The sequence below is a fragment of the Lactuca virosa genome, chromosome 5 (genome assembly GCF_052849685.1).
Source record: "Lactuca virosa cultivar CGN04683 chromosome 5, Lactuca_virosa_CGN04683_v6, whole genome shotgun sequence".
NCBI classification, from domain to species: domain Eukaryota; kingdom Viridiplantae; phylum Streptophyta; class Magnoliopsida; order Asterales; family Asteraceae; genus Lactuca; species Lactuca virosa.
Window position 1 is genome coordinate 191877557 of NC_136430.1, and position 15124 is coordinate 191892680.

The 15124-nt window shown below is 35.8% G+C and overlaps 1 protein-coding gene across 1 annotated transcript; it reads right to left on the reverse strand.

Annotated features, from left to right (window-relative positions):
- Positions 1–648: 648 nt before the first annotated feature.
- Positions 649–5789, reverse strand: LOC145115031 (ABC1 family protein). Its single transcript, XM_079051176.1, has 18 exons — positions 5675–5789; positions 5105–5325; positions 4770–4997; positions 4609–4695; positions 4393–4482; positions 4184–4310; positions 4001–4098; positions 3720–3888; positions 3507–3628; positions 3311–3439; positions 3051–3149; positions 2917–2974; positions 2766–2841; positions 2570–2699; positions 2327–2484; positions 1977–2244; positions 1793–1886; positions 649–1667 (listed from the first exon to the last, which is right to left on the reverse strand). The coding sequence occupies exons 2-18, from the start codon at positions 5321–5323 to the stop codon at positions 901–903; spliced, it is 2919 nt and encodes a 972-aa protein (XP_078907302.1). The 5' UTR covers positions 5324–5325; positions 5675–5789; the 3' UTR covers positions 649–900.
- Positions 5790–15124: the final 9335 nt, after the last annotated feature.

Here is a 15124-nt window from a genome sequence, read left to right on the forward strand (position 1 = left end):
GATCAACATACACTTTGTCATTGATAAAGTGATCTTCGAGTAGGTCCAAATTCTTCATGTGCCATCCAACTTAGCTCTCGGTATGCATACATCTTTACAAGGAGTCTCTACATTTCTTTTTTATGAATTTCGATCCAGATTAAATGTTCAAACCTTTCCTCTTGATGAAAGTGAGAGGATGTTAGCATATATATGTATCCTTATACAGTCCGATACGTTTAGTTCAGGCTATGTTTTCCTTTTTTATTGTGTATTTGTATAGCTTGTTAGTACCATATAATTGAGTATATATTCTGATTAGTGATAGAAATCAATTAATAGGAAAATCATTAATTATCAGTTCTTACATTAGTTTAAAACCTCTGCCATTTTCAATAAATGTTGATCCACAATACTCTTATCGAGTTATCAGACAAGTTCAATATCAAATTCATTTAAATAATAAAAAAAACGATTATGATCGTTGTTGGGATCGCATTTGTCCGATAAAATTACAATAGTAAACCACATCCATGTCACCTAATAAAGTTGACACAAGCCTTGACTTTTCTTTGACTTCTGGTTTGCAACTCACACAACTAAAATTTAGTTTCTCACCACGTTACAATCATATGAATCACGACAAAAATAATTACATCGATACACACATGAGAGAAGAAAATATATCTTTATACGTTCAATTTACAGCAAATGTATACTTCCTAAAATCAATTTTAACTCAAAATGCTAAGAAAAAAAATGTATGATAAAAGTTTACCTCAAAATTCAAATATTGTTTAAGTATGTATTATCATTTTATAAGTGAGACAAAAACTTCAACTTTTGTCCCAAGTGCGAGTCTTGGTCAACTGCACTGCATGTCAGACACAGTATAACCTATTATGTCACGTCCTGTATAAATTAATTGATCACAGGTTTATCAATGAACTCCCGAGATACCGAATAATCTTCAGGCACTGGAAGATCAAGTTCCGAGCAAACAAACCGGATTATCTCAGCAGTCAAAGCCCCAAAAGACAACATGTTTAGAGTCACAGCGATAGAAAACCGGTTGTTTACATCACAGTATCCAGTGGACCCACCTAACCCCGCATGTCCAAACCCAATTACCAATCCCTCAGTTGTCTTAACCCGCCTAAACCCAAGCCCAAATTTCCCATTCGGGACTATTAAATCCTTATAATCTCCACTCCCCAAGAACGCATCATGGATTTTCGATTTCGAATTGGAAAAAATTTTATTATCGATTTCGTCACTCGCGTCATCGGTTTCCGGGATTCTGATGTAAAGTTCCGATTGGGTAGTGGAGTTGGAGTCCTTTTGGTTTTTGGAGGTTTTCTTGGATGGGAATGTCGGGCGGTGAGGATGGCTTCCGAGCGGTGGAAGGGAGGTGGAGGAGTGGCGAGGAGGGACTGTGCCGCCGTCCACTAGGGCGGCGTAGTAGCGGGATAATGCGCGGGCGGAGAAGTGGCCGTTGGCGGCGGGGAGTATGGCGCGGCGGACATTGAGAGTGTTGGATAAGGGAATGAAGCCTGCAAGGATTTCCGGCGAGAGGGAGGACGGCATGGCGGCGTAAGGTTGTCTTGTGGTGGTTGCGGCGGTTGCAGCCGCCCGCTTAGCGAATTCATTTGTATCGAATGTTAGAGTTGCCAGACGAGATTCCACACCTGGGTTACCAAAATTTCTTAAGAATTAGGTGAAAATACATTGTGTGTGTGTGTGTGTTTTTTTTTTTTTTGTAATTTGCCACGTGTAAATGGTAGAATTTCCTATTTAGTAATGTGAATCTCACCAGGAGGAATGCCTATATAAAGCTCGCCTTCAACATTAAGTGGGCGTACAATAGCTTCCTCAAGAATATCCTGAAATTTCCTCCCGGATGCATGCTGCACATTCAAGAACATAATCATCAATAAATAAATAAATAAAAGAAGGTGAAAAAAAGAAAATGAATGTAATGAATAATGACATGATACCTCAATGATTCCACCACATAGCCAGCCATAAGACATATAATGATATATCTGTTCACGACCAGGTTCAGTTTCTGGTGCAACTTTTGCAATGCGTTTTACACACGCATCCCAATCACAAAGTAACATAGGATCTTCTTGATAAATGTCTGAAAGAGCATTGTGTAGACCAGATGTATGATTAAGTATATGATGAACCTTTATCTGATCTTTTCCATTTGTGCCAAACTCTGGCCAAATGTTTGCAACATTCTCATCAAGCTTCAGCTTCCTATCATTTAAAAACAAAAATCATATCATTCCTTCCTTTCACAACATCATGGGTGTTAAAAATATCAAAATGACAAAAATACCCTTTATCAGCCAGCCAATGTAACATCCCTGCTGTGACACCCTTAGTTGCAGAGAAAACAGGAAACAATGTATCGGGCTGAACTGGACGAGGGTCGTATTTTCCCAACACTCCAGCTGCAGTATCAATTATCACTTCCCCATCTTTGTATGCACAAACCTAACAAACACATATACGGAGGGCGTTAATGTCTTTTTCACAAACGAAAGTGGGTCCCGGTAACAGTAAGGGAAAGTATAAGAACCTGGATTCCAAGTATTCTATTGGCATTCCCTAATTCAACCAAGAGACGCCTCAGCTTATCCTCCACATCAGAATGAACAGGAATATCATATATCCATTTTGTATTTGATGATGGGGTATTACTTATGTTGCTGAAATAAATAATAGTAAACAATAATAAAATTTAAATCAATTTTGAATAGTGAATAGAATTATACCTTTTGAGAACAGATTCAGCGAAAGGTCTCATGATATTTAGATAGTTGATGCGGACATTCATGGAGGATGAAAGGCCTGAAATAATATGAGATGATTTTAATTTTTAAATAATTGCATTTTATGAAGGGTGAGTGTAAAGTGGAGAGAAACCTCTGAGTAGATTTAGGACCCTGGAGAAAATTACAATGTCGCCCGGAAAAGCATCGATCTGGAAGATAAGTTTAATTAGTTTGTTGAATAATGGGAAGGGGTAGAGTTGGAATTTTGAAAAGAAATGAACTTACGGGGTTGAAACGTTTAACTTCTTTCTTGTCAAGTTTCATCTTTTCTTGTACAATTTTCATATTTTTTGCTCTTTGTTCTTGCAAAGATTTCACAGTTTCCTAAACCAAAAGAATTCTCAGTGTCTCACAATTAGAGCCTCTTTTGATGATAGAATGAAAAAGCAAGATAATGGAATGAGTCTTTAGTCTTTACATTCCATGATCATATATATAAATTTTTATATTATATAAAAACAATGAGTATTACTATTGTCACTTACAAGAGCTTCAGTTGCAGGTGTAGTAGCACGAAAGAACACACTTGTTACCTCCATAGCTTGTTCAGGCATGTCCAAACGCAACTTAAGTCCCATTTCAGCAAATGCAGACAAAAGAGCCACATGATCACCCTAAAATAACAAATATCTAAATCATATATATGCAAAAAAATTCTCATCTATAAAGTATTCTACATACCTCTGCAGCTGCTAGAAACATTTTGGCTAAGGCGTGTTTCATAGAGCTTGAAAGCAACTTTGTAAGACCAAAATCAAGCAGAATTGGAAGATGAGGAGGTTCTCTACTCACAAGAAAATTACCTGAAAGATTTGAGAAAGAAGGGTAGAATAGTACATTTGAATTGAAGAATAAAGAAAGAGTAAAAGCAATGAGGTAAAGAGAGAAGAATACCAGGATGAGGGTCACCATTAAAAAATCCATCAACATAAATTTGATGTGCATATGCACGAGTAATTTCTTCAACAAGTTTTTGTTTATCAACACCAAGTTCTTCTAAAGCATGGGAATCATTTAAACGTACCCCATCCATGTACTCTAGAATGAGGACTTTCTCAGAAGACTGAAAATGAAATAGAAGAATAATATAAATACCTATAAAATGTTAATTCTTATTGTTTAGGTTTAAGATATAGAAAAAGGTGAGGAAGGATGATGATAATGATATAATATACCTGAATAACATCGGGTATCAATACTTCAACATCTTCAGGTCTTCTGTCAAGACCTTGACTTTTGCAGCCTAAATTTCTAGACACTTTTCTAGTGTTTTCTACAAGAACAAAGATATTAACAGAAGAAACAAACAACATTTACACAAAAAGAAACAAATTTTCATCTATGTCATATTGTCATACCTGCTTCATGGTTGAAATCTAGTTCTTTGGGTGCTTCCTTACACCATTCATCTATCATAGGATTGAAATCATATTGTGGTTCTGCCCAAGCTATCCAGTCCACTATCGCCTTTGCATTCTTCAAATCCTGTAAAAAGGGAAATCTTGGATTAATTTAAGTGTGGAGATTATACAAAAAGAAAAAAAATCAAGATTCTAGAATGAACAACCTCCAAGATAATAGTTTTGATGCCCTCATGTTGAACTTTAACAACCACCTCTTTCCCATCATGTAATGTTGCACGATGAACTTGAGCTATCTACAAAGATAATTTATAGTTTTTACATTAACAATGCTTCATAATGTTAAATGTTTACAACATATTGACATTATTTTGTCATGAGCAACAAAGAATAATGGCAAAGATAATTGTTCTGAATCTTACTGATGCTGTTGCTAAAGGTACACTGACAAAATTTGTAAATAGATCATCCATTGATTCACCCAACTGCTTCTCTATAGTTTGACAGACCTGATTAACAAAATTTTCAGTTATTTCAAGCTTTTTTTGAAGGATTATGATGCTGACATGAAAGAGAAACATACCTCTTCTAATCTGCGAGGAGGAAGAGAATCTTGTAATTGTTTTAGAAGGCGTATGTAGGCATCTGGAAGAACATCTGCACGAGTTGATAAATATTGTCCCATTTTCACCCATAAACCTTCCAACTCTACAATCAACTTTAAGACACGTTTAGCATTTCGTTCATGAGCTCTCTCCCATAATGCATCTCGTTTAGATCTTTTTGCCAGTTTCTCTCTCTGCTGTAATGCCTTTACAGAGCACAAAAAGTAGGTTATAAGAAGCATGAGATCATGGTTTTCTCATTGAAAACATAAATATGATCAAATGGAAAGAGAAATGAAGAACAATTACACACCTTGTAATCCATGTAGATGACAAATGCCAATGTGAAAACCTTCATTCGTCTCTTGTAGATGTTCCCCCACCCCATTGTAGGATTGTTGGTGTTGAAAGGGTTCAGAATAGAAGAAAGCTTCGCGAGTTGTTTGAACAAAAGAAGAATCGCAGTGATCAGATAGTATGGAACGTGCAGTAACTTCCGAACAAAAGCACCGAGTAGTTCTGGAACTCTCATATCTCCAAATACATCAAATGAATCAAATCAATAACAAAAAACAGAATGAAAAACATCATAACTCATCATAATCGATACTAAAACCAAAACCCATATGAATCATAAACAATAATAAGTCAATAACAACTCAATCGTAACAGTTTTAGACGATCAGGATTACTCAAGGTGCAAAATTCTCGTCAATTGACTTGCCCTAGCTCGTTAACAGTAATCAATCACTGATTTGAACTAAGCATCATGATATTACGACAATCAAATAACAAAATTGAACATGTAAACAAACAAATCAAAATGACTCGATCAACACTAAATTAAAATCACTGAAATACAATGAAATACAAAATACCATACATTAAACTGCAGCGTTTGGGGACAAGTCAAGAGAAACCGGAATCAACGTGGCCACAAAACTACACAGAAGTATCAAAGATAAAGGAACGATGAAAAGAACAAATACCTACAAAACGAGGCCGTTTCGTGACAACGACGTCAAGCTACACTGTTAGAAATGAGTCTAGAAAGATTTGACAGTTAAAAGTGACCTAAGGGTAAAAATGTAAATAAAGTAGTTTAGAAAGCGTACAACCGAGTTCAAGGAAGGACACGTGGACAAATCAGCGTGGGTGTGCCATTTTCGTCGATTTCGCCGTCTATGACTGTCGATGGGTTTAGCGTCTCTCGCTAAGGAACGAATTTTAATTCGTTGGGAAAACAACGAGCGAATCCTGACCGGTGATTTCGTTAAAGATGAAAGGGTATTTTGGTAAATTTATGTGTGGGAGTGTATGTTTCCCGGATCCCACCCGTCAAAGCAAAGTCAAATATAACTGGCGTGACTTTGAACCTATCGGTCAACTCTAGAAAATATCATGTATCTTTGAAAACACGAAAATTTTGCAAGGGTTGAATCTTAAATGAACCATCAGTTTTCGAAAATCATATTAGACCATGTAGGCATGGTCGTCACGAGACCTCTCATGGTCTATGTGGCCATTAACCATAAATGTGAACACCAGGTGTTAATGATGGCTAGTGGGAGACAACTTTCGTGGTTAATTGTGGTCGGGAGCACGAGCACCACACTCAATCAATTTGTTTCTCTTTTTATTTCTCTCTACTTTTCTCCAGCTCTCGCTACAATTTAATTAATTAAAATATATGTTTTTTTATTTTAATAATCAAAAAATAAGATGGATATAGTAGTGAGTATCCCAACCTTTTAGTGGTAGTTAGTGGTGATGATGTATCACTCACCACTATAGTGGTTAGTGGTGGGTATAACGGATGGTCTAAGGTTAACGACTTAACATTATATATGGTTAACAAATAATTTTTTATTTTTTTAATGCATCAAAAAGTAATAGACAAAGCATTTTGTATTTTCTTTCTCCCTTCCGACTTAAATGTGGAAAAAAAAAAAACTCATACGCGACGAAGAACACAATACCCATCCTTTGAGTGGCGTGAGAATCATGGAATTGACTGTAAATGGGAACAAGGATAGGGATTCCCTAAGTTAAAAGTGAGGATGGGATATCGTTCGTCCATGAACCTGAACCCAATAATATGTAAGGATTGTTTTTGTTTACTTCTTAATGGTTTCATGAAGAGGCTGACTCTAAATTGGTCAAATTCTTAGTGTTTGGTTGGCCTTTTGTAAGCCTCTGGGACAACCCATTCCTTAATCACCCAGTTACAAACGATACATTCAATGACTATAAATGAGGAAAAATTACATGCTTTCCCTTCTAAGATCGGCTTCAACAAATCATCAGCGCAGTCACCGAAGTTGACCCAAATCATTGTTAGTGTATCACACATTGGTGCGAACACGTTCTATAAGTGGCTATATATGTTGAAGTCACCTCTCTCTCCATTAAGGCTCTTTTAAAAAGACACACTACTAGAAAAAAGGCCTTTAATGACACGCAATTTATGACGCGCACGAATTTACGATACGCAAAAGTGTGTGACGTAAAAATAATATCATCTCTCCAAAATTTTGAAGGATTTAGGACGCATATTTTTACGTGCCCTAAAATTTGTGTCAGAAAAAAAATAAAAATAAAAACACGGAGGGCACCCATCATAAAAGGCGTGTCGTGTGAGTATGTCGCTTTATAATTCTTGAACGCGCCTCCGGACTATTTATTTTATCAAAAAATCGAAGGGATCATTCTAGGGTTCTTTTCAAGATGGGAGTGCTCTCTGCACGCAATTTATCCGAAAACACACGCAAACACCCTTTATGGGGACTTGGCTGTTTTTTACTACAGGCTTCAACTGTCACACCCCCGAACCAGACGGCGGAAACGTCTGAGGGCTCGTGTGACTTAAATTGAAATATCATCACAACGAATATACATGAAACATAACATAAACATCACCATGCATTAATACATTACAACCGTCATTGTTCACATCAAGTACATTGTTTACATTACATAATCCATAACATAAATTGTTTAACGATTGACATCACACAAAAGACGTTTCAGAAACACGCTTGATAATTCCTCATTCTAACGGTTACCTGAGAACACAAGTTATTTTGAAAACGGTCAACATATATAATGTTGGTGAGTTCATAAGCATGTTTGATATAAAAATAGTTTGTATTGTTTGTAAAACCCAGAAAATCCGATATTTTCTGTAACAAAAACTGTTTATGAAAAAGGTGTGATGATCCCATAAGTGCATATGTATGTGATTTCTAAACATGTAAAAGTGAATGTTCTTCATAATTTTTCCTTGTATTATAGTTGTTGTATGTAGAAGTGAATAATGTCGTTTCCCCGGAAAACCCGATGTTTTCCAATTTAAATGGTATGATAGTTATGTATTATTGTATGAATCACTTTGTATCGTCCCCGTATATGAATATGATTTCCCATGAATACTAAAATGGTATCGGATCTCTATGTGAGTCGTTATAAACATGCATAATAATGACTAATTCGCTTGTCTTGGCATTTTTCCAAACGCCGGTTTTGATCAAGATTTTGTCACCCTAGACTGGCCGAGTCTAACTGTAGCGAACAGCTCAAGTGAGGGGGAGTCACCCCCGTATAGATCTATACACAAACTCTCGCTCTCCCTCCAGGAGACTCTGATTATAACTACAGACTACGACCGACACTTATTGGTGCCACCCGTTATTTCTCACTAAATCCAAATGAAATTGAATAACATTGTTTTATAACCCGATTTATGTTTACGTGAATATAAGGTAAGCCTAACAGACAAGAAAGAGGACAACGGAGGCCCACTAACTTTGTATGTTATTACAGGCTGTCGAGTATGCTACGGACACGTTATAGCCCATTAAGCATATGATGAATGTTTAGGACCATATTAGCAATGCAAATGGGCCACTAAGGCCCAATAGCATGTTTAAGCTGATGAAGGCCCATTAGGCATGTAATTGGGTCACCAAGGCCCAATAAACATGTTATGGTTATATTAGGCCCAATAACCATGATATTGGGCCACAAAGACCCAATAGCACGGACAGAAGATTTTTGGGCTCAATCATTGAATCATTTGTAGTTTATCGATCTTAAGCTTGTAGTGTAGGTATTTGTTGTGTGCTAAATGTTTATTCGCAAATGTTAAAAATACTTTGACGTTTGATTTATAACGAAACTTTGGTTATATATATATCGTTAAAATCCATATGCTATAATTTAATATTTCTGGCCCAATTGTTTAAATATCAACATATTTGACCTTAAAATATTTATTTGACCATTTCAGCCCCTATTTCATATAAAGTTACACTTTCAGCCCTTTCTTAATAAAACTGGCATTTTTAGTCCCTTTTCATGAAAATTGACATTTTTGGTCCTTGAACCATTTTTCTTGACATTTTCGACCCAAACTTTATTTAAATAATAATTTCGGCCCAAAACTATTATATTTGCCATTTCCAGCCCTTATTTGTAAAAAAGTTTACACTTTTGGCTCAAATTCCGTAAGTTTTACAATTTTGACCCCAAAATCCAAAACTTTGCATTTTTAGTCAAATTTTTACATCAAAGTCACTTTCAGCCCCTGAAATAGTTCATTTACATTTTAGACTCATATTTTGATAACTTTACAACTTCAGCCCCCAAAACTCTTCATTTTTCGCAACTTTGGGCCCAAAACCCGTGAGGCCCAAAGGTAAGCCCAATAAGCTATAATTTATGTTTTTGACCCCTTGAAAAGTGATATTTTCATAAAAGTCAGATTTTTATGTAAATAATACTATTTTATCCTTATAAAACCGAAAATATCATATTTTACCCAATTCTTTGTTATTTTTGCAAAAATGACACTTATAAAGATTTTTGGCATTGTTTTCACTTTTATGCGTAAAGACTCTTAGATCTGGAAGTATGTTGTTTATTATGTTATTTGTTTATATATTCTTCACACTTTAGCCATAGATCTCGAGATATAACAAATAATATCACATTTTCACAACACAACCCAAAGAAATCACATATAACATGCAAACACACATAGATCAACACATAACACTTGTATTCTCCCCCCCTAAAAACAAGTAAAAACCAAAAACAAGGGGGTATGAACTCACCTTGGGTTTGTTGTTTCGGTTTTGAAGCAAAGATGAAGGAGGTTTGTATGGTTTTTCGGCCCTAGCAAGCTCCTTGAAGAGACCTTCGAATTTGAAAAGTTCTAGGGAGTATGATCAAGAATTTAAGGTGGTAAGAAGAGTGATTAAGTGTAGAAAGAAAGTATGTTTGCAAGATCTTACCACTAGTATGTAACTTGAAGTGATTTTTGGATGAAAACCTTCTTGAAGCTCTTATGATTCTCGAAAATTTGGAGGAAGGAATGAGATGTTCTTGAGAGAGTTTGAAGAGAAATTTTTGAAGATGGTGGTGTGGTTGTGATCCTCGGCCGAGAAGAAGAAGAAGAAAGGAGAGAAGGAGTGAAATGACATGCATGGAAATCCACCATGTAATAAGGAGGTGGCTACCTCCTTAATTCTCCTAATTCCCTTTTAATTCTTTTTATTCTTCCCTTTTTTTTACTTGGGCCGAAATGGGCCTAGTGAAAGCAGGTATGGATTAATTTTGGCCCACTTCTAGCCTATGTTCGAAACTATGAGGTTCATGGAGAAGGTTTTCGGCCCATTGGGCTCCTTTGAATGGTTCACTGCCCAATTAGTATAAGAGAATAGGTTTGATGGCCCATTAAAGCTAATTAGGTTAGTTGTGGCCTATTAAGGTTAATTAGGCTAGTTATGGCCCAATAAGGCTTATTGGAGTAGTTTATTCCCTTTTAGGCCCAATATGGCCCAAAATGTCAAATCTTATGAAGGTGGGTTGAATTAGAGCCTAATTAAGAGTTCTAAGCCCAAACTAGTCAAATTGGAGACTTATTGGTCCATTAGGCCCAATAAGAAAATCCTAGTCCATATTGGACTTAAACCGGGATTTTTAGGGTTTCCAATCCTTTGTTGACTATTTGAAGTGTTTGTATAGAGTGTTTGATGGACTTTTGTTGTCATTGAATGAACATCATGCATGTTTTTAAATTTTTTTGGTTACAAATGTTATCATCATTATTGTTACAAAAGCATAGAATTCCTAGTTGTGACACCAACACACTGAGTTGGCTCTCAAGTATGTTTTTTTTTTCTTTCTTAAAAACAATAAAAATTTATCATAGAAAAAATGAGAAGAATGTATTTGGCTTATGTTTGTGTTTGTTTGTAGGTATGTGAATCGGGCGTTGTATCTATTGCATCTAACATGTGGGCCATCTCACCCGAATACTGCTGCTACTTACATTAATGTAGCAATTATGGAAGAAGGTTTAGGAAATGTTCATGTTGCTCTTAAGTATCTTCATGAGGCTCTCAAGTGTAATAAAAGACTCCTTGGAGCCGATCACATACAAGTAAGTAATCTTTATCTCACTTTTACTTATATATATATATATATATATATATATATATATATATATATTCTATTGAAGATTATATTTTGTCATTTTGTGATTCGCATGTTGTATCTAACACTTGTGTCAGACTACTGCTAGCTACCATGCTATAGCAATTGCTCTTTCCTTGATGGAAGCCTATTCCTTGAGTGTTCAACATGAGCAAACCACTTTACAGATTCTGCAGGCTAAACTTGGACCTGAAGATCTTCGTACTCAGGTACCTTACACAATTTTTTTTATTATTATTTTTATTTTATGATTTTTACATTAAGAGTTTTAGTTTTATTAAGTGTATCAAGATATTATAGGATGCAACAGCGTGGCTTGAATACTTTGAGTCCAAAGCTCTTGAACAGCAAGAAGTTGCACGCAATGGTACCCCAAAGCTTGATGCCTCTATATCCAGCAAAGGCCATCTAAGGTAAGCATAGGCTATTGGAATCAGGAAAGGAATGGAATAGTTCATTCTAGGATACTAATGTTTTTTTATTGGGTCAGTGTATCAGATTTATTGGATTATATAGCACCAGATGCAGATATGAAAGCAAGAGAAGCCCAAAAGAAACAAGCTCGTGCGAAGCTTGTAAGTCAAAGCAAGAGATGCCTCTATATCCAGCAAAGGTCATCTTGTATTGTATTGCATGTTAAGTTACCGATTTGCCCTGTGCAGGTTCTGACAGCTCTAACAACCTCCTTCCATGCCTTGCAGCCTCTCAAAGTTCCTGCATTCAGGTTATTCTCTTAGAAAGGAAATTGTCAAAGGAGAATTTAGTCATGGGTTTCTTTTAATGTTGTACATGTTTTGTTTTCTATAATAAATATTATGCAATATTAGCAATGTGTTACATTTACTTACTATTGGAATGATTATTTGTATTTGACATATTAGTGCAATGAATTATCTTTATTGTTTATGGTATTTTATTTTGTATTATGAGACTTTTAATGTGTTATTTAATTTCAAAATTAGTAAATCTATCAAAAATATATAATTTTAAAAAAATTTAAAATTATGACACAAAAAAATGTGTGTCGTCTTCCTATATGACAGGGGCTTCCTTGTACGTATTGCGTATCATAAACACGTGCGTCGTAAGGTTACGCCACGCAAATGCGTGTCGTATTCCTTTATGACAGGGCCTTCCTTGATACGCATTGCATGTCATAACTGCGCGTCGTAAATGCGTGTCATAAATGTGCGTCGTAAATGCGCGTTGTAAATAGACGACGCGCAAAAGCGTGTCGTCTCTCGTTATGACAGGGCCTTCCTTGACACGCATTTGCGCGTCGTCTGAGCGTTTTACGACACGCATTGCGCGTCGTAAAAGGTTGTTTTTCTATTAGTGACAATATTAGACTCCACATATACTTACATGGTATCAAAGTCGGTTTTCCGCTCCCCCATGACTCTACATCCATGTTTATCCTCATCGAATCACCAACTTGGGGGGGGGGGAGTGTATCTCACATCGATGCGAAGACAGTATATAAGTTGCTATGTTGGAATCTTCATTCTCTCTCCATAAGTGCTCTTTTGGATAGACAATCTTGAGATTCACATATAATTATAATCATCAATAACAATTTCCTTTTCTTTACTATAAACGATTTATTTGTCTTTCTTTTCTTTCTGATTTCACTAGTCTTCATAAGGAAAGGTCAAATATTTTGTTGGATTTCTTATTTGTATAAGATAAAATTGTTAGATTAGATTAGGTTTTGGTCTTGGTTGATATAGTTTTGTTGGATTCTCTTTGTTACATCTTTTGCTTCTTTGTATGTTTCTAACTTTGTTATATATCTTCCAATACTTTTAAATTTCAGTGTTCTCTTCAAAGTGTTTTTGCTACTTATATGATGGTTATATTATTATCAATTGACACGGTGTTTTGGTCAAAAACTAACAAACTAATTTCATAACCAAATTAGTAAGTGTGGTGTGATGTTTTGAAATAAGGTAAACAAAAGTAAAGTGTTTAAGAGCTTGAAATGTGCCCAAGATCCTAGGTAGAAAATAATAATGTTCAGAAAAGTGTTTGATTAAGATGTAATATCTCGTAATATGAATAAGTGTATTTTGGGACAAAAATAGTGTTAAAGAGAACTAATAAATAAATTTGTATAATAGAGTTTAAGATACTCAAAAAATGTACTAAGATACCAGAAGATATCTTAATGATTTTAGCAATATAAACAGATGAATAAACGAATAAATAAAGGAATAGATTGTTTTCGATTGAACAACAACAAGTAAATAAAGTAAATGCAAGAACATAGTGAGTTACGAGGAATGCCCTTAATCCTTTTGGATCTCCGACATAAAACCTCGAGATGTGATGAAATTATCCAGCCTTATAACTTATATTAAACTGAAATAAATTTACAAGTGATAGCTGATCTTAGAAATGAAGTGAATGTGTTCAAGTGTCGATAGAATTAGAGAATAAGTAGCAGTAGAAGTGTGTTTATGAATGTGGATCAACTCGTCTTCATATACATAACAATAATAACTATAATTCATGAAATTTGAAGAGAAGGTTCCCAAGGCATATATTGAAATTTTGACCGTATGGATTTCGATTTCAAGGTCTGGAGCTTGAGTTACAGATCATCGATCATGGAAAAAGTTTTAGGGTTGTGGTAGAAATCATTTTAGGTGAAATGTTTGTATGGATCCTTCAATCGTAACAACGTAGGTATGATTTCTTCTTCATTGAGTATATATATATATATATATATATATATATATATATATATATATATATATATATATATATATATATATATATGTTCATATGGGGTTGTGTGACAACCCGAACCTTTTTCTGTTAACGTTAGCCAAGCCCATTAAATAAATTCTGTCTTTTATTTAGTTCCGGCAAATTCTTATGGTTAGGGAAAATTGTTAAAGTTATATAATTTAATTTTATATACGAGTCGGAACCAAAATCACATGAAAACCCGAGTCTCCTTCGAAAATCAGCAGAAATCGGCCTGACTGGTGTTCACGGCCGTGAACCCGATCACGGCCGTAAACCTGATCACGACCGTAAACCCATTCTCGATGGGTGGACCCCACCACCGACCATGAACCCCCCCCCCCCCTTATAAACGAATACCTACCCTTCATTAACACTTTTCTGGCCGAAAACTCTCCCATTCTCTCTCTAACCCCTCAACCGCAAACACCAAAATACCCTCTTTTTTCGGAAAATCATCAAGAATCACCTTTGGGCGTTGTTGTGGAACATCAAAAACGCGTTTTTCTTCGAATCCAGCAGTGTTGTTCTTGAGTTCACGGTCGTACACCCTTAAAATCTTCAAACCTTCAAGAGCCGCAATCTGTTCACGGCCGTGAACCCTTCAAACATTCATATTTCCTCCAAGAACACCGTTCACGGCCGTAAACCCTTCAAGGGGCTGTTCACGGCCGAGAACAGTTCACAGCCGTAATCCCCTTTCACGGCCGCAAACCTTCCCTGGTCGTGAACTTGGCTGAAAACCCGCTTTCTCTGATTGAATCGAGTCCCGGTAACATTCCTAAACCAAAAGCAAGTGTTTTTCCAACACTATAAATAATGGTTTCGCTAATAAATGCATATGTGTATTTAATTGATATTAGGATCCCGTTAAGTGCCGAGTACATCAGCCCGAGGGTCTTCACTCCCAGTTTCGTTGTCCGACATTTTACGCAACCAACAGTGAGTTCATACCCCTATGCTTTTATGGTTTTAATGTTTTCAGGGGGAGAGTACAAGCCAAACACAAATGATTGTGTGAATTTTATACAAAAAGGATTTCAAAACACTTAAAACTGATGCAATGGATATAGTCATACGGTTT